Source organism: Pelobates fuscus, chromosome 8 (genome assembly GCF_036172605.1).
Source record: "Pelobates fuscus isolate aPelFus1 chromosome 8, aPelFus1.pri, whole genome shotgun sequence".
NCBI classification, from domain to species: Eukaryota; Metazoa; Chordata; class Amphibia; order Anura; family Pelobatidae; genus Pelobates; species Pelobates fuscus.
Genome location: NC_086324.1, coordinates 163645244 through 163671443, shown reverse-complemented (window position 1 = coordinate 163671443; position 26200 = coordinate 163645244). Strand labels below are relative to the sequence as shown.

Genomic DNA, 26200 nt, shown 5'->3' with positions numbered 1-26200 from the left:
TCTTTCACTGGGTAAGTATATTAGTACTTAGGCAATACTGTGGTTCGGAACTTCGACACTTTGGCACTTTGACACTTCGGAACTTCGGCACTTCGACACTTCGGAAATTCAGTAATTTCGGAACTTTGGGACCTCGGCAATTCGGCACTTCGGCAATTCGGAAGTACCCGAATGTCCGAATTGCCCGAAATTCGTCCGAATTCATATTCGGACCGAAACGAATTGACAATGTCTATTAGTCTTGAATTTCAAGTTATGCCAGACTTGCCAGCCTGGGTAATTATTGATGGGGTTGATTTAAAATCTAAATGAAAGGATCTGTTTGTCTGTAGTTGCATACAATAGAAGTATATCTTTTTCTAAATTAAGATCTGGAATGTTGATTGCCTGGAGCATCTGTGCTAGAATCTCCCAATATAGACATTAAGCATCTATATGGCTGGAGCTAATATATTCTAAGCAATGAAATAACTGATCAGAAAATCCAATAGGTCCAGGGGAATTTTTCTTTTCAAGAAATCTAAGTTGAGATTTGATTTCAGGTACATACAGAGGAACTGTCCTTTTTCAGATTGTTTAACAATATGTTTCATTACTGTATTAAAATTAATACGATCTAACTAATACTGTATATCATTAGTGAGTCCATCCCTATTCCATCTTTGCACCACTTTTCAGAAATGAACTGAGCGAAACAACCAGGAAGTAACAGGACGGGTTATCTGATTGACAGCCAGGGGATGTAACAAGGTTAATTTATAAAAAATGCCAATTACTATTGAAATTTGCATTTTTTTAAAAATGAGTTTTCTTTAAATAATTTTTCCAACCATTTATTATCTGCAGTTTTTTTTTTTATATTATTTTTTTCAATTTTTATTATTTATATAGCGCCAGCAAAATTCTGTAGCGCTGATATATATATATATATATATATATATATATATATATATTCTTTATTATATATATAATATTCTTTACTTAGATTGTGCAAGGAGGAACATACAGGCTTGAGATGCCACAGCAACAAATACAAGCAGTTTTCAATCATACATTTTAGAACCATGTCACTCGAAATTAATGCACATTTTTATGTTAATAAAAAACAAAAGTAAAAAATTATCTGCAGTTTTATATTATTCTAACATAGAGAAAGTCTGTAGCGGTAGCAACTCAGTGTGTGGCTTTGTAAGTCAGCTGCACCATCTACTTCTGGAATGGCTAATATTGACATTGCAAACTTTGGGGAACTACTTATCCCATGGTACTTTGCTAGCGAAACCACTGGGCCTCTGCCCTCGATTACAACATACAGAGTTTTTTGAAAGCCACAGGTGGAATTCTGAATCATAAATTAAAAAAACATGCCCGTCCATTGTGCATGCTGATGGTTTAGTGATTTCACTACATTTTAGATTAACTGTAGTGTGGAATTAAATAGATGAAATTAGATAGATCAGCTGCCCTTCTTACCAAACTTGGCAAAAGTACCCTCCTAACCCAACATATTGGCCTCCTAAGAATTCAGTACGTTCACCCTGCTGAGCAGAATGGCCCCAGTTAGGAGATGACGGTAAAAGTTGAATAGTAGCAGAGGCAAGGGGACTAACAGAACAGGATCGTCAGGCTAAACATGTTCCTATATTCCCTTTCTCACCAGCAGGGGGCAGGTAACAGAGACGCTTGGGAAACAGACCAACCAAAATCACACAAAAGGATACTTGCTAGATAATGCCTGAAAGAGGAACATACTTCTAGCTAGCCTAAGGGGGGGGGGGGGTTAACATAATAACCCTTCACAGGTTGTAGTTGCGACATAAAGAATGGGATTTATTTACTAAAAGATACATTGTGGAGATCTAAAAAAAAAATAAAAAAAAATAAAGAAATAACAAAAACTGGAAAATTATCCAAAAAAAGCCATTTGTTCAATAAAACAATGTTGGTCTATATTTTGTTATACCCATGTCAGTTTTTCGGATTGTATGGTTTAATGCATGACATCACTTTTTTGCCATAATTTGTAGATTTTTCTTAGCTTGTTATTGAATAACACACACACACACACACACACGTATATAAGACTGCAAATAATAGTGGCATACATTTTTTTTAAACTATATATATACATATCAGTTATAGCTGATGAACTTGCTGTTTCAGTACGTTCGATTTTACTATGTGTATAGAAGATGGTTTGTATTTTATATGTTTGCTTTTTTATGTTATGAGCTGTTCACATTTGGTGTGTTTTGTGTAAATGTTTTGACAACAAAACTTTTTTACTTTCTGGTTTGTGGGAAACGAACAGTAAATCGCCACTTGTTCTTATCTACAAGTTGTGTGGACAAAACACTAAACCCTCCATTCTGCAGCTTAGCTTAGCAACAGAAATGTGTGAAAAGATTTATAACGAGAAGCGATAAAAAAACAAACAAAAAAAACTGCACCTGTAAACATGAACTGCGGGCAGTAAATGGAGAAAGCTTACATTTCACCAAGAACACATGATTTTTATATGAGGCAAAGGTGGCAATGTAACAGAACAGTGAGTCATGTAAACTATGTACATTTGGCTTCAGAAAATAAAAAAACAGCTAACGGATATTTCATTGAAGTTCTTCTTAAGATAAGTTTTGGTAAATACCTGCCAATATTTAAAAAAAAAAAAAAAAAAAAAATTAAGTTTTACTTATTATGTTTCCTTTTCCCTTAGATGTAATAGATATTACACTTGGGCAATCAGTTTCAAATAAATTGCATTTCGTCCAAATTTTGGGGTGAACAGCCGTTTGTCCGAATTCCGTAACTCTGAACCACCATATGGACGAATCACAAAACAAATTAAATGGACAAACAGTTTAATTTAATTTGACGGAATCAGAAGAAAACCTCGCGGGCTGTCAGAGTGATAGCTAAGGGAGGCATTTTGGCAAAGTTTTATAAAATTACTGATTTCTATGGAAGAAGGGCCCTATTATAAGCTGTCACAAATAGATGGAAGTGCTTTATGTGTCTGCAGTGTTCCGTTAATTGACACATTTTCAATATAATGTTAAAGGATAATAGAGACTTCCAGTGTTTTATTCGATGTTCAGTGGTGTAATTATCAGAGTGACAGACCCTCTCTGAGTGACTTGCAAGGAGGGTCAGATCAGGGCTGGTGCAAGGATTTTTTACTACACAGGCGAAAATGCATTTTGCCACCCCACCCCCACAAAAAATAAAAATAATCTTTACCTGTGTGTCATGTACCCCCCCCCCCCCCATTGAATTTCTTTCCCCCTTTTAATGTTTTAGGTCCTATCTTTTGAATATCTTACCCCCTTTTACTCCTTTGTGTATCTTATACTCTCTTTGCTGTATTTTATCCCTAGTGTGTCTCTTACAAATTCCCTTTGTGGATCTTTTACTCCCCCAGCCCATTTGTCTGTCTCTTTCTCTCTCCCCCCCCCCCCCCCCCCATCTCCTTTGTGTGGCTCTTTCTTCCCAACACCTTTGTGCATGTTTCTCCCCCTCCCCCAGCTTCTTTGTACGTCTCTTTCTCAGCTCAGCTTCTTTGTGTGTCTTGCTCCACCCCTAGCCCCTCTGTGTGTTTATTTGACCCCCTCAGCCCCTCTGTATGTCTCTTTGCCCTCACTCTGTGTGGCTTTGTCCCCAATCAGCCCCTCTGAGTTTCTCTTTGTGCCCCCTGCCCCTTTGTATGTCTATTTGTGTCCCCCATCCCTCCTGTGCCTCTCAATGCCCCCCTCCCCCTAAACCTTTTAATGTCCCACCTCCCCTCCTGTGCCATTCCATTTTCCCTCCTGTCCTGTAACTTTTATTGCCCCTGCCGAACCTTTTATCCCCCCTCCTCTCCTGTACCTTTTATTGTCCTCCATCCCCTCCTATAGCTCTTACTGTGCCCCCCCTCCCGTAACTCTTGTGGTCCCCATCTCCTCCTGTAATTCTTATTGCCCCTCTCCCGTAACTCTTATTGTCTCCACCTGCAACTCTTATTGTTCCCCCTCCCCTCCTGTAACTCATATTTTTGTCCCCCCTCCCGTGCTGTAACTCTTATTGTGTCCCCCTCCTCTTCTGTAACTCTTATTTTCATTCCCCTCCCCTGCTGTAACTCTTATTCCCCCCCTCCTGTAACTCTTGTTGTGCCCACTCCCCTCCTGTAACTCTTATTGTGCGCCCCTCCCCTCCTGTAACTCTTAATGTATGTGCCCCCCTCTTGTAACTCTTATTGTCCTCCACCTCCCCTCCTGTAACTCTTATTGTTCCCCCCTCCTGTAACTCTTATTGTGCCCCCCTCCCCTAACTTTTTTTGTGCCCCCTCCTGTAACTCTTACTGTCCCCCCTCTTGTAACTCTTATTGTCCTCCACCTCCCTTCCTGTAACTCTTATTGTGCCCCCCTCCCCTCCTGTAACTTTTATTGTGCCCCCTCTTGTAACTCTTATTCACCCCCTTCCCTAACTCTTATTGTGCCCCCTGTCCCTTTTTGTGTGCCCCCTTCATCTCCCTCAATGTAGCTTGGTTGAGCAGGTGGTCCACGGCGGAGGATCCTGCTTCCTGTCCCGGTGCCGGTGTGACAGGTAGCAGTTTGTTGCATTTCCTGTCAGACCTGGTAGAACGCAGTCCGCCGCTAGGCCACGCTGCATGCAGTGACCGGCAGGAGTAAAGCGCTATGAGACTAATTCTAAGTGAAATTGGCCCTTTTTATAACTAGAGGCTATAGCGAGCCTGCCTTAACCTACGAGTCCCTGTGAATGCATGTGTGCAGGGGGCTGCATTTTACCTGGTCCTCGCTTGCTGCATTCTCTCCTGTGTCCCCCTGGCTCCCACGTCTTCCCTGAATCCATCCCTTACTACGCTCACACTTCCTCTTGTGGATCCGATTCAGAAACTTTGTAAAGAGAACTCTCTAACTGGTCATTTTCCCAGCATAGACTGAAAGTATATGGCAGGGATAAAGGGGAGGGCTTGCACTGGCTGCAGACAGAGATCTGCAGCTTTTTGAAAACATGCAGCAAGAATTGCATTTTAATTGCAGTGGAGCTCAGTGATACGTGATTAGAGAGAACTTTCCTGGCATTTAGTTTCTGGGCTGCCCCTGTGAGTGGTATCTGTGTGATGGGGAAATGGTATAAGTTCCCTCTGTAAATGCCCAAGTGAACTACGCGGTACTAACCATCGTGAAATCGACTAAGCTTTTGTCTTTGCTCAGTTTTTCTCTAACACCCTGCAATTTGGATTTATCTTACATTCACCCTGAAGGAATTCTTTTCTAAGTTGCTATTACTGCTTATCTCTGCACTGTATCTAAAAGTTCACAATTGCGTGTTCTGAGTTTTGATAATTAGTGCAGATAGAGAAAAAATTCCATTCTCTTAATGCAGTCAACTGGGAAGGTAAAAATGAGTTGTGAAAATTCTGATTGTTCCAGTTAGACGGCCATAGGAGTACATTGTGCCACATGCTTTGGGAGTAGGGAAATATTTATAGCTATGATGGTTTTCCGGGGTTTAATTTGTAAAGGTTTTAAACATTCTGAAAATATTTTTTTAAGAGTAAATCTGATTATAGAGCCCTCTGATCAAGCTGACATATTAGGGGGGTTTGTGGGTTATTTCTATATATACAGTTATAAAAAAACACTTTTACTGCTAATCACAGTTGTTTGATCTGCGATCAGTAATGTTATTTACATTGTTGGCTTGGAAGTGGGAATTGGGGGTGGGGTGGTAATGGGTATTATGTAGGTAGGCAAATTAATTTAAACATTTTCTTAGTGACATCACTATTAATCCTCATAAAATGACACACTTTTATACGGCGAGGGAGGCGAATGCCATTCTGGCAGGCTGTGACAGTGACACTATGACAGCCTCTGACATTAAGCCCCAAGGTGAGTCCTTCAGAGATAGTGCCCCACTTATTAACTTGTTGTACTGACTACTCTGACTTCTGGATTCCCCTGACCTTGGTCTCTCTCTGTTTACTTTAAGCCCAGCCATTATAAGTTGGCTACATCAAACAACTCAAAATACTACATTTAGAATCAACGGTGTTTTGAGAGTTACAGTCACCTGGGGCAGAACAAAATGTTGTACCTCCCCTATGTTCCACCCCCAACAGCCCCATCCACCCTCTACCTTTGGTTGGAACTTTAATTCAACACATGTAAAGACTATAGTAAGAATATATATTCTGTTAGTATTGATTAATATTGAATTATTGGCCCTAAAGAGAACCCAAAGTGTACCTACTGTCTAGTATCAACCCACGCAACTGCAAAAGCACCGGGTGGTGGGTGGCTTAAAAATAAAGAAAAATAATATGTAAATTACCAGTTACACGCAGCTAATCGCTGACACTTTAAGACAGTGGCTATTCTCCAATTTTTTATATATATATTTTTTAACAAATGTACATGATGATAGTATTGATTATCAATAGAATTATTGGCCCTGCAAATTACTGCCACTGTCTGTAAAACAGACGAATTACTATAGTGAAATAAAATTAAAATGCTTTTCAAACGTTGTAAAAATTACTTAAAATAAACAAAAGACATTTGCTGCCCTTCATCTCGGCTCTACTCCCCACTTCTTTTTGGGCACCAAAAATGGTCTATGTCACTTAATGGCGAGGGCAGAGCCTAACATGAGAATGTGAAGTGACATCCTTACTCTAAGCTCAGCACCCACCGTTGAATGACAGACAGGAGTGGCAAAACTAATGTAGAGAGGGCCTCTTTACTAGCATGGCCAAAAGGTAGATTACCATCTGTTGTACATCTCCCACCATGCGGTGCCAGCTGGGGATCTGCCCATCTTTTCAGGATTTTATTTGTGAGCAGTGTTTGTGTGTTTGAATGTAAGCATGTTTTTGTATTGAGTATGTGTGTGTGAACATAGGGGTGTATCTGTGCGTATTGTAGGCATTTGAATGCAGTTGTGTTTGTATGTACTGTTGCCACTTGAAAGCAGTGGCGTAGTTTTGTGTAGTGTGTTTGAATGCAGGGGTGTGTTTGCATGTAGTGTTCGTGTTTGATTGATGGGGTATATTTGTGTGTAGTTTTTGTGTTTAAATGCCGGGGTGTGTTTTATATATAATGTTGGTGTTTTAATATTTGTTTGTTTTAGTGTTTGATTGCAACAATGTGTTGTTTATAGTGTGACCATTTGATTGCAGTGGTGTGTTTGCATGTAGCATTGGTGTTTGATTACATGTAGTGTTGGTGTTTTATTAAAAGGGGTGTGTTTGTATATAGTGTTGACACACACAGATATACACATACACACAGATACACATACACACTGGCACACACAAGTCTCAAATTACATATTTTAGTCACCCCCTGCTTTCATACCTTTTGGATGCAAATAGGTGGCTCCCTGGGCTGGATGAGACTGATGGAAGTCTGATACTGTCCAGACTCTCTGTCTGCATTATGCTCCCTCCACCCTCTTTGTGCCTCAATTGCCCTCCTAGCCCATTCCTGTTAGCTGGAAGGAAATTATAGGTATTCACTTCCTCCCAGAATTGGCTGTGGACAATAAAGTTGCCCGGTCACGTTGCTAAAGGGCAACAGCACCCAACCTGGCTCCTTATCACATCTGCCTACCTATCGTATTTGCCCTATAGGCTACCCAATGGCTCCAATGGGTTCCATCACTGAGTGCTACTCTGTGCGTGGCTTGATGAAACTGCTTTAGTATATTGCTTTGGTTTCCATTGTGAAACCAGATAGCTTATCTTAGCTTATTACACACCAAACCTCCTCCTCCTCCTATCTCTATATATTACATAAAAAATAACATTTTTAAAGCTAGCCTACATTTCTTACACTGTGACTACGTAAAAGAAATCCAGAAAAAACGTGTACATGGGGAGAATTGTTGGTGAGACAATGCTAAGTAAAAATATCAGGATTATGAAATGTCTTGAGAAAAGAAAACGTGACCCCTACATGGGGCAAGTATTTGTGATAAAGTGGCTATACTAAACATCTCAAATTACTCCATTTGGAATACCCTGGGTTCTCTACTTTTAAAAATGATATGCCATCATGGGGGTAGTTTTCTTCCCTGGTCTGCCACACAGCCTCAAAAGTGACATAGGCCCAAAAAATCACGTTGTCGAATTTCCAAATTGAAAAATGCATCTGAAATATTTGACCCTGTGACCTCCCCCAAAAAACCTGGAAAACCGGTACATGGGGAGAATTGTTGGTAAAAATATTGATGATTTATTACACTAACGCACATCAGGATTATGAAATGTCTTGAGAAAATGGAGTTCATGTGAGTGAAAAAACTAAATTGTACCACTAAATGGGGCCTGCATTTGTGATAAAGTGGCTTGATCAAACATCTCAAAATACGCATTTGGAATGTTCATGGTTGCTTACTTCTGAAAATGGTATGCCACAAACAAACATGAACATTAACTTTGGCCTGGATTTGTGGCTATGTGGCTACTAAAAAAGACTGCATACCTTTTTGCATACCATGGGTTGTTTACTTTTGCATAACCAATTCAACAAATTTTAATGTGTAAAAACTGAATTGGGCAAGCCCTATATTTGACCCTCTAACTTTCCAAAACCCATAAAACCTGTACACAAGAGGCACTGTTGTATTTGTGAGACATCACTGAACACAAATATGTGTATTAAATTGCAGTAAAAACTAACAGTATTATTATATTCACAGTTAAAAGGCCATTCAGAAAATAACAAAATTCCAGGTTTTGTTTTAGTTCTGAGCTTGTACAATTGCCTGTATCCTTAAGGGGTTAACTGAACTTTAATTACACACACACGGTTCCTGCAAGCTCTATCAGGCTAGTAACAGAAGAGCCAGGATTAAGAAAAATGTGGCCAAATGTTCTTTAAAAAAAAAAAATGTTTTTACTAAAAAAACAAAAATACCGCTAATTATATCATTGTACCTGCACTCGGTACGGATACATAACAAAGAGCGTTATTGAGACTGATGCTGAAATATATTACCCTGGATAGAATATACCTTTACTTAGTCATTCTGACAGACCAAAAGTCTGGAGTTTTGTATCTTAACTATAATTCTATACCATTCAACAAATAAAATAAATCAATAAAAGGGGAAAAGTGGGGATGTAATGATATGAGGGCAAAAGATTAAATAAGAAATAAATTTATAAAAATAAAAAAACGAAATCTTTCAAGAAATGGTCATTTATGTTCACGTGTGTATGCGTGAAATATAAGCAGGTTTAAAGGGTTTCAAATATCTAGGTTATGATGATGTCTTCTTGCCAATCTCGAAAGGTAGATATAGTACGATGAGAGCAATTTAGAAATATTAGCGTAAGGAGGACCGTTACCCAGAATAGTTTATATGGACATATTGAGGAATCTCAGAAAACAACGGAAAATAAGAAACAAACTGTGTTGTGTTTGATGGTTAGTCACTCATATTTCATATACTTAATATTCTTCCTTCCCAAAGCCATTTACGATTAGATGCTATAAGTTGACATTTTTATGAAAGCAAGTAGGGGATTGATTAAATGATGTAAGAGTGACAAATTGCATTGAAGGCATTACATGATCTGCCATCGACAAGATTATCTGTTCTGTTGGATTTACACCTGAACAGAACATGTTCCATTGATGGTGGTGTTGATTGGATAAGTTTAATGTAAGTAAAGGAGTTTAAGCATGCGTGGGGTAGGCATTAGGCTATCCTAACTATAAGATAAGGCTACGGACTAAATAAAAGTATTTAGAAAATTGGGCAGACTAGATGGGCCGAATAATTCTTTTCTGCCGTCAATATTTCTATGTTTAAGTGTGGATATCTTGTTTCGTTTAGTTACAAATCCCATTTTAACTAGATCTGTTGCTTGCTAAATACCACCCTTGTGTTTCTCTGCATTTATAGCCCTTGTGTTTCTCTGCATTTATAATGTCCTTCAGAGCAACACATTCTTTTATTATTATCATCATTTGTGACATTCCGTGTGATACAATATTCTTGCACATTTTCCCAGGCCAAGATGAGGAACATAAAACGATATTTCACTAAAGCATTGCATCGAATTCAGAAGGGGCCGGGGTATACGTACAAAGAGTTGCTTGTCTGGTTCTGTAACAATACAAACACCCATGGTCCCAAACGCATCATCACCGAAGGACCAAAGAAGAGGGTGATGTGGTTCATGCTGACTCTGGTCTTCGCAAGTCTTGTTTTCTGGCAGTGGGGGATTTTAATCCAAACCTATCTCTCCTATGGCTTGAGTGTCACCCTTTCTATAGGATTCAAAGCCATGGAATTCCCAGCAGTGACCGTCTGCAATGCCAATCCATACAAGTGAGTGCCACAGGATTTGAGACAGTGTAACATTTTAATGTATGCAACAGTTTCAAAAGCTGACCATTATATAAACATGGCTCGTATAAATATATATAAAAATAAAGAAAGTGAGCCTATCATAAAATGGTAGGGTGTATGGCTGTTGGCAAGCCAGGTAAATAATTTTTTTACTGAGCTAGAATGAGTGAGTTAACTAATGCCACCATACCAGTTGAAACACACGTACCTAATGTTACATAGTTACACATAGTTTCACAGGCTAAAAAGAGACATCTGTCCATCAAATTCAGCCTTCCTCACATGTTTTTGCTGTTAATACAAAAAAAGGCAAAAAAATAAAACTGTTTTGGAAAAGCACTGTCGAATTTTGCAACAAACTAGGAAAAAATTCCATCAGTCAGATTTATCCTTGGATCAAGAAGCTAATACCCCCACAAATTAAATTTATATATCTGAATTTTATGTTTTTGCAAGAATTCGTCCATTTATTGTTTAAACATCTGTACAGACACTGATAAAGCCACCTCTTCAGGCAGAGAATTACTCATCCTTATTGTTAAGGTAAAAAGACATTTACTTTGCCTTAGACTAAATCTCCTTTCTTCCAGTCTAAGCGCGTGACCTCATGTCCTATGCATAGTCCTATTTTTGAATAGATTTCCAGACAATGGTTTGTATTGGCCACAAATATATTTGTAGAATGCTATCATATCCCCTCAGAGGCACCGTTTTTCCAAACTAAAGAGGTTTAATGTTAATGTCCTTAACTTCACTCACACAGGCCTGTTATGGACTGCCAGCCAAGATGGCACATAGATGCTGCAACTAGCCTCTGGCAGTCCAGACATTACAAAGATTATGGGAAAACTGCATCAGTAACTATTTTGAAAATTACCTTTATTGAGTGATTAGTTTTTGGACTGTCACGAGTTGTGACGATATTATTCATGTTCCAGTTGAATTTCTTTTAGAGAGGGCACACCTAGATGATAAATGTGGGAGAAAATTATGTTTTTGTGCGCAGTCTATATTTAAAGAAAATTGAATATCCTTAAAAGGAATGTTCATGAATTTAAGAGTAGCTAAAACATGACCCAGCCCCCTTACGGTCCAAAGGATAAAAGTACCATGACGCGACAGAGACTAGAAGAAGTGGAGGGTCTTGTGGCAACGTCCTGTAGAATGTCAGGAAGAAGACATATTGGAGACATTGTGTCTGCAGAATAGGGAACTTTTTGAGTGTAATCAACCCCTGTCCCTAATGTAGGCCTTCAAATGGCCAAACAAACATGTTGAACATAACTATGTATTATCCAAATTTGTGTATTTTATGGCAATTTCTGTTCATGTTGCATGTTTTTAGCTTCTAAGATATTTTATTTTTTAGCAATATCACAAAAACTGGCCATTTCACCTCTTTCTCTCCCTGTTCCTTGAAGGTATTCAAAGGTGAAACATCTTCTGAAGGATTTGGATGAACTAGTTGAAACCGCCTTGGATCGAATCCAATTATTGAGTCCCAGTAACTCCAACACATTGCTTCCAAATAGTACCAGTAACATGACCTTAAACAGTAGTTTGTGGATCAACATACCTTTAGTGCTCATTGATGAAAACGATCCAAACAACCCCATTATCTATAATATTTTCAACTCAAGTACCGATTATTCGACCACAAATGTTAACAGTAACCTAACTTCCTATGCTCAAAGATACAAAATCGCAATAGAGTTGGTAAGCATATAATTCCAAACTCATTTAATGTGCTAGAGTTCTTTCAAATGTTATAGTCATTTTTACCTGTTAGCAAAAAGCCATTTACTTCTAGGAGGCGGCACTAGATGACCACTGTAGGCACACATTTTTTCACGGTACAATTTCACGGTACATCCATCCATACCGCATCCAGTTCTCTCCATTTTCCAGTCCTTCCTCTATGCACTCCAAACTTAGCTTCCCACCTAAAATGCTGATAACTGCAGTGACAAAACAAAGTAGTGAGGGCCCCATGTACACAATATTTGGGAGCCCAGCACTATTGATTAATAAAACCCCTACCATAATCTCCTACTTACTGGATTTCTAGGGGCTTTATCAGGGGAATGGGAAACTATAAGCTGGTGTGCACGGCTCTTTTAAAACAAGGCACCGATAGCCACAGGTTTCATCATCTCAGGATTGGCGAGAATCTCTTCAGTTGTCACCTTTAGTAGCCCAGGATGGAGAACTCTCCATTCGTGTCACCTTTTGTAGCCTCGGGACACTTTCCAAATTAAGGATAGCTGGGTGTGATGCACCTTCCACAGTGGGCTCTGTTGTCAAATTAGTTGCTTGGCTGTTTTACATAATTATATCATATTGCAAGATTGCTTCAAAGCAAAGTACGGCTTATGTAGGCTAGTCAGATCAACTGATATATTTAACATACTCCATTGAACGTGTAGCTTTTTTCGGCCCATATCCTTCTCCTGTGCAAGGTGGGGGGCTGTGGATTTTGGTAGTAGCCAATTTTCCGTTCTTAAATTGCGTTTTTTTCTCTCATGAGGCCTAGAGCTCGAGTTGGCACGTCTGCTCTGCCTCCCCCCAGCTCTTTTTGTGGATGATTCTCCCCATGCCTTTTCTGTGTGCTTCTTAGTACCCCTATGTGTGACTCATCCCCTCACAGCCCCTATGTGTGTGTCTTTTCTAACCCCCCCATCCCCTGGTGGTCTCTTTCACTCTCACTGATTGCTGTGTGGTCTCTTCCACTCCTCTCTGCCTTTGTGGTCTCTTCCTCCCTCTGTTGCTTGCTGACCTTCCTCCATGTATCATGGCCAAGAGGACCACGAGAGAGGATCTGCTGTATCCTATATCCTGACTGACAGGAAGCTGTTTATCGCTCCCAGTGAACACTTCCTGTCAGAAATGGTAGCGGACAAAGATTCTCTATGGCAGTGCGTTTAGCTAAGTAACATGAAGAGACTTGCAGGAGGGGGAGTGCTGTGCAAATCACCTGGTGAATGCGCCGCCCGGCCGGTGTGCCCTAGGCAGCCGTCTGCGCCACCTTATGGTTGTACCAGCCCTGTCCGTGTATTTACTCACTATCTTACAATCATCTGTTGCTTTTTAAAATCACACGTTCTTTCTGCCTGCTGCATTTTCTGTCAGGGAGTTTTGAAAAGCAATGGAGAGTAGAAAAATAGTGAGCAATGGGTCTGATAACGTAACGGGGGACTGGGAAAAAAAGCAACTTAGACATTTCAACATACATGCATTCAAGGTGATTTTGAGGTCATCGTTGCTAGTTTTGTTATTGAATAGATTGTAAGATGTAACTTTAATAGTAAAGTAATTATATTTTTCTCTAAATCCATAGCCAGATTTGGGCAGATGAGCGCAGCTCTGATGGCATTTCTAAAAATCGCATTTTTCAGGAAATTGAATACAGTTAACATTGATGGAAGCCTTCCAAGTTTGTCTTGAAGGCTCTGTTATTTACTGTTTAGCTGTTTAGTCCCGAGTAGGTTTGATCGAGGCAAGAACCTGTTGAATACAAGAAAAATCTAGTGTCTTTAAGCTATGTTCTTCTCGATTTACCTGCCTATAGCCTTCGTTGCGGTAGTAAATTCTTCCCATTGCTAAATGGTACCACTATATCCCATTCCAGGAAGAAGCAGAATGCTATTCTAATGCTGGGTAACTGGGTTCTCCATACATTGACTTCTGTAGTTTGCTTTAATCAGTCCCTTGAAACAGCCTCTACTGACAATGTAAATGGACTTTAAAACACCAGGTTCAGGATATGTTTTCACCCCCTGGGGTGATATAGGGAACTACAGATAAGGAGAAAATACATGTAAAAGAAAACTGCAGCGTATGGCTAACATTCTTAAAAAAGCAAGAGAAGGCCGAGCACAACTATCATTAAAGTGTTTAGTTATTAAGCCAGGAACTTTGGAGAAAAGACCATGTAGCCCACCCTGGGTAACCCGACTAGTTACCTCCACTAATTCTCCTCTCAGCCAGACTGAAACCATGTGTGATTTTTAACTCTCTTACCCCCAGCAACCAGACGGAAACATAGTTCTGGGAGTAATCTGAGTTTATTGCTCTGAATACGGCTTTTTATGCTCAGATCCCAAGCATGAGGTCTCCATACAAAGCAATACAAATCCCTCCCACGTATCCCTGTGTCTGGGAGATAATTAAGTCAAATACCAGGAATTCCAGGCGCTCGAGGACCAGGTACCGCTGCCTGTGTTCAGGAGACAAATGGCCGCCATTCACTAGAGAACGTGGATTCGGTTATACAATTGGAGGCCACTCAGGGAAAGCACTTAAATTAATGAGTTCCTTTGAAGTTAACGAGCCATGGGGTGGTCGGTGTTCGGTGCATGTAAAAAGGGTGAAACGTGTCTACCTTTGGGAGCCAAAGAAGTGTGGTACGGGCAAGATAACTCCCGAACAGTCTAAAGTCCATCCTTTGCATTGATACATACTAGTCTATAATATACAGACTCTTTGACCCACGGGTATAATGACACGGTGCCCCATAGACCAGTCAATTAAAAAATACAGGTCAAAATATTTTATACTCTTGTATTTTTTTGTAGAAGAGTATAAAATACACAATACTACAAATTAAAAGAAAATCAACTTGCAAGCATCTCAGTTTTTTGTGATTTTTGTGCAAGATATTCAGTGATCATGTTAATTTTCTCTACAGTGCTCCAACAGTGGTACGACTTGCGTCTACCGGAATTACACCAGCACAATCCAAGCCTTAAGTGAATGGTACATGTTGCAATTTTCAAATATCCTTTCCAAAGTGTCACTTGCAGAGAAAAAACAAATGGGTTTCCAAGGAGAAGACATGATTCTGACGTGTTTATTTGGCGGACAGACCTGCAGTTACAGGTAGAAATAAATATCATATATCACCGACTCTTTTCTCTTTGCTGAATACCGGGTTCGAAGGACAGAGCTTATAACAGTGATTGACAGAGCTAAGATTGAGGTGTTCATTTGCAAATGAGATATAACTTACTTTAAAAAGGTTTATCTCCTGCTCCATAAATTGAGCTTTAATTACATATGGGAGGCTCCTGCATGGTCTAGCAAGCTATCAGCAGAGCTGGAGGTAGCAAATTCTATATTAAACAGAATTCGCATTAAAGGAAGCATAAACATTAGATGACTCTTTACAGGAAGTGTTTATGAAGGCTGTGTAAGTCACATGCATGAAGGTGTGACTAGGGTTCATAAACAAAGTGATTTCCTATAGTGTCCTTTTAAGTACAGAAATACATTAGTAAAAATAAATACAAAAAAAATATTCACCATATTTACTTACAAATTGTTAACTAATTAAAACAATTTAAAATAGAGTGACAAAGAAATAAGGATGTAATGTATTGATAAACTGGTTTTTTTGGTTGTTTTTTTTTTTTTAACACACAGATGCTCCAGAATTTAGGCAAAAAGTGCAGTTTTGAAAAAACTTCTCTGACTCTACTGTAGTCCCTAATTGACTGTTTTAGATTTTTTTTTTACTCAATTCAGTTCACAATGCATTTCAATTTTCTGTTTCTTGAATAAGCACCATTATCTTACATTCAGATTTTCTCAGAATCATCATCTGATTCAGATCTATTATCTTATTACCTAATAACTATTACCTTATTACCTAATAACTATTACCTTATTTAATCATTCTGATATTGTCAAATTTGGAAGAATGCTGCCAGAATTATAGCCTGTGTCCTTGAGATTTGAACAGACTTTGTAGTCAGTGCATTAACCCACTGAGCCACCTTGTTATTTCTCACCAGTAAATAAGGTAATTTGCTAGTATTTCACATATGAATTATTCAGCCATGTAAATCTTAATTCACTGTAGATTTCTACGCAGTTCATTTCTAAAGAGTCCCAACTTGGACAGCGGACTCAGAGGCGGCTCTCTAATTAGGCGATTTAGGCGGCTGCCTAAGGCCTTGTGCTGGCTGGGGCCTCGCAGCCGCCTAAGTCGCCTTAGGTCAGAGTGACATCAGGAAGCGGCCAGGCGGCTTGCCCTGTGTGCCACCGGGTGCGAGGCCCCTCCTGTCTGCCTTGAGAGCCAGCCTTTAGTCTTCAGCTCTGCTGGGTGTGAGCTGCAGGCTGAAGTGTCTCGCGATCCCCATCCAATCAGAGCGTGGGTTTCCACGGCAATGCTCTGACTTCTGGAGATCACAAGACTCCTATCACGTGGTCTGCAGCTCACACCCGGCGGAGCTGCAGACCGGATAGGAAGGCCACCGGACCACCAGGGAGAATGACAGCCCACAGAACTACTAGGGAAATAAAGGTATTTCTAATACCTCTCCTCTTTACCCCCTGTCACCCCCTCCTTCCCTCACTTTTCCCCCTGTTACCCCCCACTTAGCCCCCTGTTACAGCCTCCTTCCCTCACTCAGCCCCCTGTCACCCCCTCACTCTGCCCCCTGTCACCCCCTCAATCAGCTGTCACCCCCTCACTCAGCCCCCTGTCATCCCCTCCTTCCCTCACTCAGCCCCCCGGCACCCCCTTACTCAGCTACCTGTCACCCCCTCACTCAGCCCCCTGTCACCTCCTCTTTCCCTCACTCGGCACCTATCACCCGCTCCCTCCCACACTCTGCCACCCTTCACACCCTGTCAGCCCATTTCACACTCTGTCATCCCCTTTCACGCACATACACTGTCACCCACCTCCACACATCCTGCATCCCTCCCCACACACAATGTCACCAAACTCCCATATACACTGTCTCCCCCCTCCACACATCCTGCACCACTCCCCACACACACTGTTGCCCCCTTAACCCGGCCACACTCACTTTAACCCACCCTGATACTGTTACACTCACCCCCTTCAACCAAAAGCGCACTCAACTCCCCTCGTTCTGCCACACTCACCCTATCACATTACCCTCTAATCCTGTTACACTCACCTTTTCTCTCACTGTCACGCTCACCACTCCTTTTCCTGTCACACTCCTGCCACACACTTGTCACACTCCCTCTTCCAACCGTGCTACACTCACTTCCAACCCTGCCACACTCACCCTTTCACTCTGCCACACTCAATTAATTCACATTAATCATGTCACATTCACCTCCCCTTGCCCTGTTACACTCACTCCTCCAACAATGCCACATTCACCCCAACCCTGTGATACTCACCTCCCCAACCATGCCACATTCACCCTGTCACATTAACAATTAAACCTGCCATGCTTAGCTCCCCTCACCCTGTAACACTCCATCCTTCAACCAAGTCACACTTTCCCTCCCTCATTCTGTCACACTTACCCCCTCACCCTGCCACAGTTGCCCCTTTACGCACCATGTCACAGTCACGCCTGAAGACAGTCATCATACACACAAAGTCATAAAACAAAGCCTGGTCATAAACAAAGTGTACAAAGGCCACAGGCAGCCCCCCATATACACAAAACAAAACACCGCACATACACAAAAAACACCCACTGTCAGACACTCTTAGGCACATACAAAGGTAGACAATGCCAGAGCCGCCCCTGCCTGTTCACTAAATGGCTAAAAGTGTGAGCATCAACAGTGTTTTGTTATAAGAAAGAACCTAATCATCAATGGTCAAATGAAGTGATGCTGTCTGAGAATTAATTTATCAATCTTTCATCAATGTCACAGAAATACACGCTATGGATATATTGTGGGAGCTTCTGATATACTTATTGAATGTAGTGCGATTGGGCTAGTTAGTCATAGGGGATGGCATGATTAGCTGCAAGCTGCCAAGCGATCATGGGATTGTTAATTATTATTAGTATTTATAATAATATAATTCTCTACTAATAAGAGATCTGCTTATTGACAACCTCTGTTCTCAGGTGTGCTTGCTCGCAGTATTAAACAGCCTATATTATTTTTCTGTTTTACAGAAATTTTACTCAAATTTATGATCCTGATTATGGAAACTGTTATATCTTCAACTGGGGCCAGGAAGGTGAAGAACTTTCAACGGCTGCCAATCCAGGAGCTGATTTCGGTAGGTGTGTAGAATTCTGCATGACCGTACGCACACCAGAAAAGTCAGTGGACGTGATTGAAGTCATTCTTTTTTTAATTCAACGTGCTGAATACTGGCAATGGAATTTATTGTTATTTTTATTTTGTTTGTAAGACCTAGTAATAGACCAACATAATGGGTTTTTAAAGAATTTTTTTAGTGATATACAAGGTCATTTGCTAAAGTAAGAACGTAAAGTCAATTTCAAAATGAGGTCAAAATAGTCATAATGTCAAAAATATTAAAGGACCACTCTAGGCACCCAGACCACTTCAGCTTAATGAGGTGGTCTGGGTGCCAGGTCCAGCTAGGGTTAACCCATTTTTTCATAAACATAGCAGTTTCAGAGAAACTGCTATGTTTATAAATTGGTTAAGCCTTCCCCCAAATCGTCTAGTGGCTGTCTCACTGACAGCCGCTAGAGGCGCTTGCGTGATTCTCACTGTGAAAATCACAGTGAGAGCACGCAAGCGTCCATAGGAAAGCATTGTAAATGCTTTCCTATGCGACCGGCTGAATGCGAGCGCAGCTCTTGCCGCGCGTGCACATTCAGCCGACGGGGCGGAACGGAGGAGGATCGGAGGCAGAAATCTCGCCGCCCAGCACTGGAAAAAGGTAAGTTTTACCCCTTTTCCCCTTTCCAGAGCCGGGCTGGAGGGAGACCCTGAGGGTGGGGGCACCCTCAGGGCACTATAGTGCCAGGAAAACAAATATGTTTTCCTGGCACTAGAGTGGTCCTTTACTATGAAGAACAAAAAAATAATAATATCAAAATATAACTACAAAGGCAAAAATTCCTAGATAATTGCGTACTCTGCTTACTGGCAGCTGGGAGAAGAAGCAAGCTTTTTTCGGGACGTTCGTCTGTAAGTACAACAAACCTTCCCCAATACATATGCTGGTGGTTTTCTAACATCTTGGCTCAGAAAATCGTATTCTGTTTATTATGTTCTTTCTCCAGACCTGAGACACACAGGGATAAAATATCTGCTTGGAACTTAATCCAAAAATAGTTGCCCGTGACACAAGGAGTTATCTATCCTTTGTACGTTTGCTCTGTGTGCCCGTGCCCAGAACATCTCAAAGTCATTATTGTTTACTGCTCAATAAACACAGTCTAGTATGTTCTCATATTTTATATGTCCTTTGTACAGTTTTATTCTGTTTTGTTTTTTATTCCTTAAGTAACATTGTTGCAAAGTCGCGTGTTTTGCTCTTATAGCCATGCTTCTATTTTATCCAACCATGCCTGGTATTAGTTTGTGACTTTGGAATCAGTAATATGCTCTTTCATGAATGCATCTGCATTGTACCAACAAAGACCTTGATGTAATTGATAATCTCAGCCAATCACAATGCTTTCCCACAGGAAAGCATTGGATTGGCTCAGATTGTCAATTATGATGATGCCACACTAGCCAATCAGCATCTCCTCATAGAGATGCATTGAATCAATACATCTCTATGCAGAGAGGTCAGTGTCGCCATGCAGAGCGCAGTAGGACCTTTAAGAGAATTAGAGGGTTATTCACTAAAGCGAGACTTCAAAGTGAATTTCACATTTAAGGCCAGAGTAGCTGAACTAAAAGCATAGCTGACTTAGAGAATATGTCCAACTCAGCTATTCTAGCCTAGAATTTAAAATTCACTTTGAATTCTCACTTTCATAAAAAAAAAAACTTTGTTAGTATCGTGTTACACCTCACCTGCATCATTAATCCAACTTTTTCCAGCATGGCACCATTTTGGATGCTAGATATTGCTTCTCCAAATCATGAAATGGTTCCTCAGATACCACGTCTGACCAAGTCTTTCTTTCTAGTTCTGTTTAGTACCATTCCCTGTCGTGTCCGATAGCGCATTCATTGTCTCGGTGTGTTTTTTGGCAGGCTGGTGAAAAAAACTGGAAAGTGGACGATGCATGTATCTTTTTATATAGACTGTATTTTGTATTTCCTTGTTTGAAAAAGAGAGATTCTATTCTGAGTCTGTCATAATAACAGTAATTTAAAGTGTGTATAAGATCTGATAACTAGACAATATGGGGTAAATAGTTTTAGACATATCTACGAACCCTTAATGATTGAACAGAGTCTAATAGAATTTATACCACGGTGAAAGGATAAACGAGTATATCATAACAAAATATTATACTTGGTATATTTACTTGAACTGGTGGCTCTGTAAGTCCTGACATTTAGACATTTTTATAGGTACCAGTTAATGTTTGATCTTTACAACACATTTTTAACAAGTATGTATTTACGAGGTTTGAAAAATAAAATCGGATGTAGAAATCCACCCCTTGTTACCCTGCAACTGGGCCCCTCCATCTTAGCTCCCTGTCAATCATTGTTATAAGCTCCGCCCTTTACACCTGGCAGTCAGTATAGAGAGAGCCGCCTCCATCTTAGCTCCCTGTCAATCATTGTTATAAGCTCCGCCCTTTACACCTGGCAGTCAGTATAGAGAGAGCCGCCTCCATCTTAGCTCCCTGTCAATCATTGTTATAAGCTCCGCTCTTTACACCTGGCAGTCAGTATAGAGAGAGCCTCCTCCATCTTAGCTCCCTGTCAATCATTGTTATAAGCTCCGCCCTTTACACCTGGCAGTCAGTATAGAGAGAGCCACCTCCATCTTAGCTCCCTGTCAATCATTGTTATACGCTCCGCCCTTTACACCTGGCAGTCAGTATAGAGAGAGCCACCTCCATCTTAGCTCCCTGTCAACAGGGCCGGCGCCACCTGTAAGGCGACCTAGGCAGCCGCCTAGGGCGCAACTTATCAGGGGGCGCCGGATCCCTGTCCCCGGTGCGCCTCCTCATGCTGCGCCGCCTGAGCGCTTTAACAAGCCCCAGGCGGCGCAGCACTGCTGCATGGAGGGCGGCCGGGTTTCAGTGACCGGCAGGAGGGAAGCGCAGAGCGCTCCCTCCTGCCGGTCTCTCCATGTAGCGTGGCCGGGCGGCGCGGAACCAGGGACAGGAACCTCTGTTTCCTGTACCCGGCCGCCGGTGGACTGAAGGGAAGCGCTCACTGAGTGAGCACTTCCTGTCAGTCCGCCGGCGGCCGGGTACAGGAAACAGAGGTTCCTGTCCCTGGTTCCGCGCCGCCCGGCCACGCTACATGGGCAGGAGGGGAGGGTAAGGACCATTATGGGAGGGGGGGGTGGGGAATAACGGACCACTAGGGGAGGGGGGAATAACGGACCACTATGGGAGGGGGGAATAACGGACCACTAGGGGGGGGGAATAACGGACCACTAGGGGAGGGGGTGGAATAACGGACCACTAGGGAAGGGGGGGGGAATAACAGACCACTAGGGGAGGGGGGGTGGGGGGGGGGGAATAACGGACCACTATGGGAGGGGGGAATAACGGACCACTAGGGGAGGGGAGGGAATAACGGACCACTAGGGGAGGGAGGGAGAGGGGGTTGATAAGGACCACTGGGGGTGGGTAGGGACCAGGGGGGGGATAAGGACCATGAGGGGGGGAAAGGACCACTGGGGGTGGGTAAGGACCAGGGGGTAAGGACCACTGGGGGGGGGGGTAAGGACCATGAGGGGGGGAAAGGACCACTAGGGGAGGGGAGGGAGGATAAGGACCACTAGGGGAGGGAGGGAGAGGGGGGATAAGGACCACTGGGGGTGGGTAAGGACCGGGGGGGGGGGTAAGGACCAGGGGGGGGAAAGGACCACTAGGGGAGGGGAGGGAGGTAAGGACCACTGGGGGTGGGTAAGGACCAGGGGGGGGGGCTAAGGACCAGGGGGGTAAGGACCACTGGGGGGGGGGTAAGGACCATGAGGGGGGGAAAGGACCACTAGGGGAGGGGAGGGAGGATAAGGACCACTAGGGGAGGGAGGGAGGGGGGGGATAAGGACCACTAGGGGAGGGAGGGGGTGGATAAGGACCACTGGGGTGGGTAAGGACCACTGGGGGGGTAAGGACCATGAGGGGGTGGTAAGGACCACTAGCGGAGGGGAGGGAGGATAAGGACCACAAGGGGAGGGAGGGAGAGGGGGGATAAGGACCACTAGGGGAGGGAGGGGGGTGGATAATGACCCCTGGGGGTGGGTAAGGACCAGGGGGGTAAGAACCACTGGAGGGGGGGGGGGGGTAAGGACCACTAGGGGAGGGGAGAGTAAGGACCACTAGAGGAGGGGGAGGAAGGACCACTAGGGGAGGGGAGGGAGGGTAAGGACTACTACGGGAGGGGAGGAAGGAGGAAGGACCACTAGGGGAAGGGAGGGTAAGGACCACTAGGGGAGGGGTGAGTCAGGACCACTGGGGGAGGGGGGTGAAGGAACACAGGGGGAACGGGGGTGGGAAGGTAAGGACCACTGAGGGAGGAGGAGGGGAGGTCCACTAGGTGTTTGGGAGAGGGAGGACCACTAAGGGGGGGAAGGACCACCAAAGGGGGGTAAGGAGGGAGGACTACTAAGGAGAGGGAAGGAGGGTAATAATTAATGCACCCCTTACAGACACACACTGCATTCAATTACATACACAGAAACAAACCTTGCACCCCTTACACACACACACACACACACAGAAACATACAATGCATTCCTTACACGCAAACACACACTACATCCCATATAAACACACTACATCCCTTACACAAATTGCACACATAAAAAATCCCCAACTCATGGATGGGCCATGTAGGTGGATTTATGGGTGGGCATTGTAGGCGTATGCCCCCTGGGGGCCCAGACCTTGAGCTGTGTAAGGGGCCCTAAAAAAATGGAGCTGCTTCCTGTTCGTTAATTGTTGTGAGCACTGTTAAAAACAGTCTCCAGAGAGCCTCTTCTACACCAGACCTGTGGAGCCAGACTGAGCCCATCATCAGCCTCTTGTCCTCATCTGGTGGTAAGTAGGCAATCCAATATATTATTAGGGGCACTAATCTCTAATTTACCTCACATTAAATGGATACTATAGTCACCAGAAGCACTACAGCATAATGTAGTGGTTCTGGTGTCTATAGCCTGTGCCTGTAGGCTTTTTAATGTAAACACACTGTCTTTTCAGATAAAAGACACTTTGTGAAGACTGGCGTTGGCCCATATGGCAGAGCATATGGGCGGGGCATTGTGATGTCACATGGTGGGCAGGACATATGGGGGGGGCGGCAAAATTGTTTTTGCCTAGGGCGGCAAAAATCCTTGCACCGGCCCTGCCTGTCAATCATTGTTATAAGCTCCGCCCTTTGCACCTGGCAGTCAGTATAGAGAGAGCCACCTCCATCTTAGCTCCCTGTCAGTCATTGTTATAAGCTCCGCTCTTTACACCTGGCAGTCAGTATAGAGAAAGCCACCTCCATCTTAGCTCCCAGTCAATCATTGTTATAAGCTCCGCCCTTTACACCTGGCAGTCAGTATAGAGAGAGCCACCTACATCTTAGCTCCCTGTCAATCATTGTTATAAGCTCTGTCCTTCACACCTGGCAGTCAGTATAGAGAGAGCCACCTCCATCTTAGCTCCCTGTCAATCATTGTTATAAGCTCCGCCCTTTGCACCTGGCAGTCAGTATAGAGAGCCACCTACATCTTAGCTCCCTGTCAATCATTGTTATAAGCTCCGCCCTTTACACCTGGCAGTCAGTATAGAGAGAGCCACCTCCATCTTAGCTCCCTGTCAATCATTGTTATAAGCTCCGCCCTTTGCACCTGGCAGTCAGTATAGAGAGCCACCTACATCTTAGCTCCCTGTCAATCATTGTTATAAGCTCCGCCCTTTACACCTGGCAGTCAGTATAGAGAAAGCCACCTCCATCTTAGCTCCCTGTCAATCATTATTATAAGCTCCGCCCTTTACACCTGGCAGTCAGTATAGAGAGAGAGCCACCTCCATCTTAGCTCCCTGTCAATCATTGTTATAAGCTCTGCCCTTTACACCTGGTAGTCAGCTTTGAGAGATTATACAGATAAAAGGAGATAGGATAACAATTTAAATTTCTACTAAAACAGAGAATCACAGGAAAAAAAGTTTAAAACAAGCTATAGATGATTTTCAATGTTTTGTCCCCTTTAAAAGCATGTTTTAGAAAAGCCAAAAATCCACCATCCTAGATATTTTTATCTTTATTGCTCTTTAATTGTAGCAGACAAACAAATACAGTAACCGGTTGGATAAAACTAAACCTTGCTATCATTTTTATTAGCTGTCTGACTGGACTATTTCTTACTTTGTTACTGATGTGATGTAATATTACATTGTCCATCTAAGTTTTATAAGAACACGTGTCTTAAACATCAAAGGGACACGAAAACAGAAAAGGAATAGACTCTATGTCAGAGCTGTGCCAGATCAGCATGTATTGACCCTAGTGATCCATAGCTGGACAGATAAGAATAATAGTTTGTATCAAACAAGTATTGTAGCTCCAGTCGAGAATACTTCCCAGGGGACCGAGAGATTGTTGTGCACTATTTTCTAGTATTGTAATGTGTGATAATTGTGTTTATTTACCGCTATAAGTCTTTAAACAGTGGCCATTGCTAATTATTTTAGTTTTTAATATATTGAAAAGATCTTTAAAATGAATTTATGTTTTATTTTTTCTTTGTTTACTTGTTATAACGTATTAGCACCTTCCTTTTTATGTTTTTGGTTTTTATACATATTGACTCATTTAACAGCGGTGTCTGCTTAGCTGATATACCCCCTTTTTATATTAGCAGAACATACCCTATAGTATTATCACTGATTTCAAGGCTTTACGGAGTAACTGCAAATAAAACTTAGCCGGATTACAAGTAGGCCAAGAGATGTACTGGTGCCAGCCCAGATCTCACAGCTCTCCATTGAGGTCTGGCTGTGTAGATTGCGATAATCCAAGTATAATGTGCATGGGAGCAATCCACACCAGTCTAAGCTCAGATCCCAGCTCACTGTGCTCTAAATAACTAGCGGAAAGGCCACCGCCAACAAAAATCATATGTATAAAGGAGGGAACCTCATAATCGTGTTGTAGGGTTTGCGTGTTCTGTTCCCATCATTTTTGCTACATTGCTGTCCCATTAATGTTTCCAAAATGGATCGTCCCTTGTTCTCCATGAACGTGTCTCTCCTAGCAGTGGGATATATTGTTTTGACTGCCCCCCAATAACTAAACTCATTTTCCTTCCACAGGATTGAAGTTGGTCCTAGACATTAATCAAGATGAATACATCCCATTTCTCCAGACAACAGCCGCGGCCAGGTTAATCCTTCACCAACAGAGAAGTTTCCCGTTTCTCAAAGACTTGGGGATTTATGCCATGCCGGGCACGGAGACTTCCATCGCTGTACTTGTGGTATGTATGAGAAAACAAAGTAAGAACAAAACTATCTGATGGGACCTGAGCCAGGTGGTTTGGTTTTAACTGGGTTTTTATGTATGTTTATTGTTGTTGTTTTAACAGCATTCGTTTGTTTTAATTGGATTTTTTATTTTATTTTTTGCTTTAACTTGTAGCAAGTTCCGCTTTAGACAGTCAGTAACTCTGTTTAATCACTTTTACACATATACCTCACATTTCCAATAACCCTGCAGGTCAGGCAAGTGATCTAATATCAAATGGAAGCTGAAAGCAAAATCAAATCTTCTCCAGTGTTATCACACATAAAACGTGTCCGTAGTCATTTAATACAAAGACAGCTGTCTTTGTCGTAAGGTTGCAATCCTGGCATTAAAGGGTCCACTACGGTGTGATGGTATTATACAAAATCTATTACAAAAATGGCATGTTGGTCAGAACTAGACCCAAGAGATAGTGTATTAGAAGGGGCACATCAGGATAGATTTAATGCCATTTACA

At 42.3% G+C, this 26200-nt stretch overlaps 1 protein-coding gene across 1 annotated transcript in view; it reads left to right on the top strand.

The window, feature by feature from the left end:
• Window positions 1-26200, top strand: part of SCNN1B (sodium channel epithelial 1 subunit beta) — a 41764-nt gene that overhangs the window by 5734 nt on the left and 9830 nt on the right. Inside the window, exons 2-6 of the mRNA XM_063430635.1 lie at window positions 10028-10347; window positions 11790-12084; window positions 15056-15246; window positions 18270-18376; window positions 25533-25696. Coding sequence (XP_063286705.1) covers window positions 10034-10347; window positions 11790-12084; window positions 15056-15246; window positions 18270-18376; window positions 25533-25696 — 1071 coding nt within the window. The 5' untranslated portion in view covers window positions 10028-10033. The remainder of the gene's footprint in view (window positions 1-10027; window positions 10348-11789; window positions 12085-15055; window positions 15247-18269; window positions 18377-25532; window positions 25697-26200) is intronic.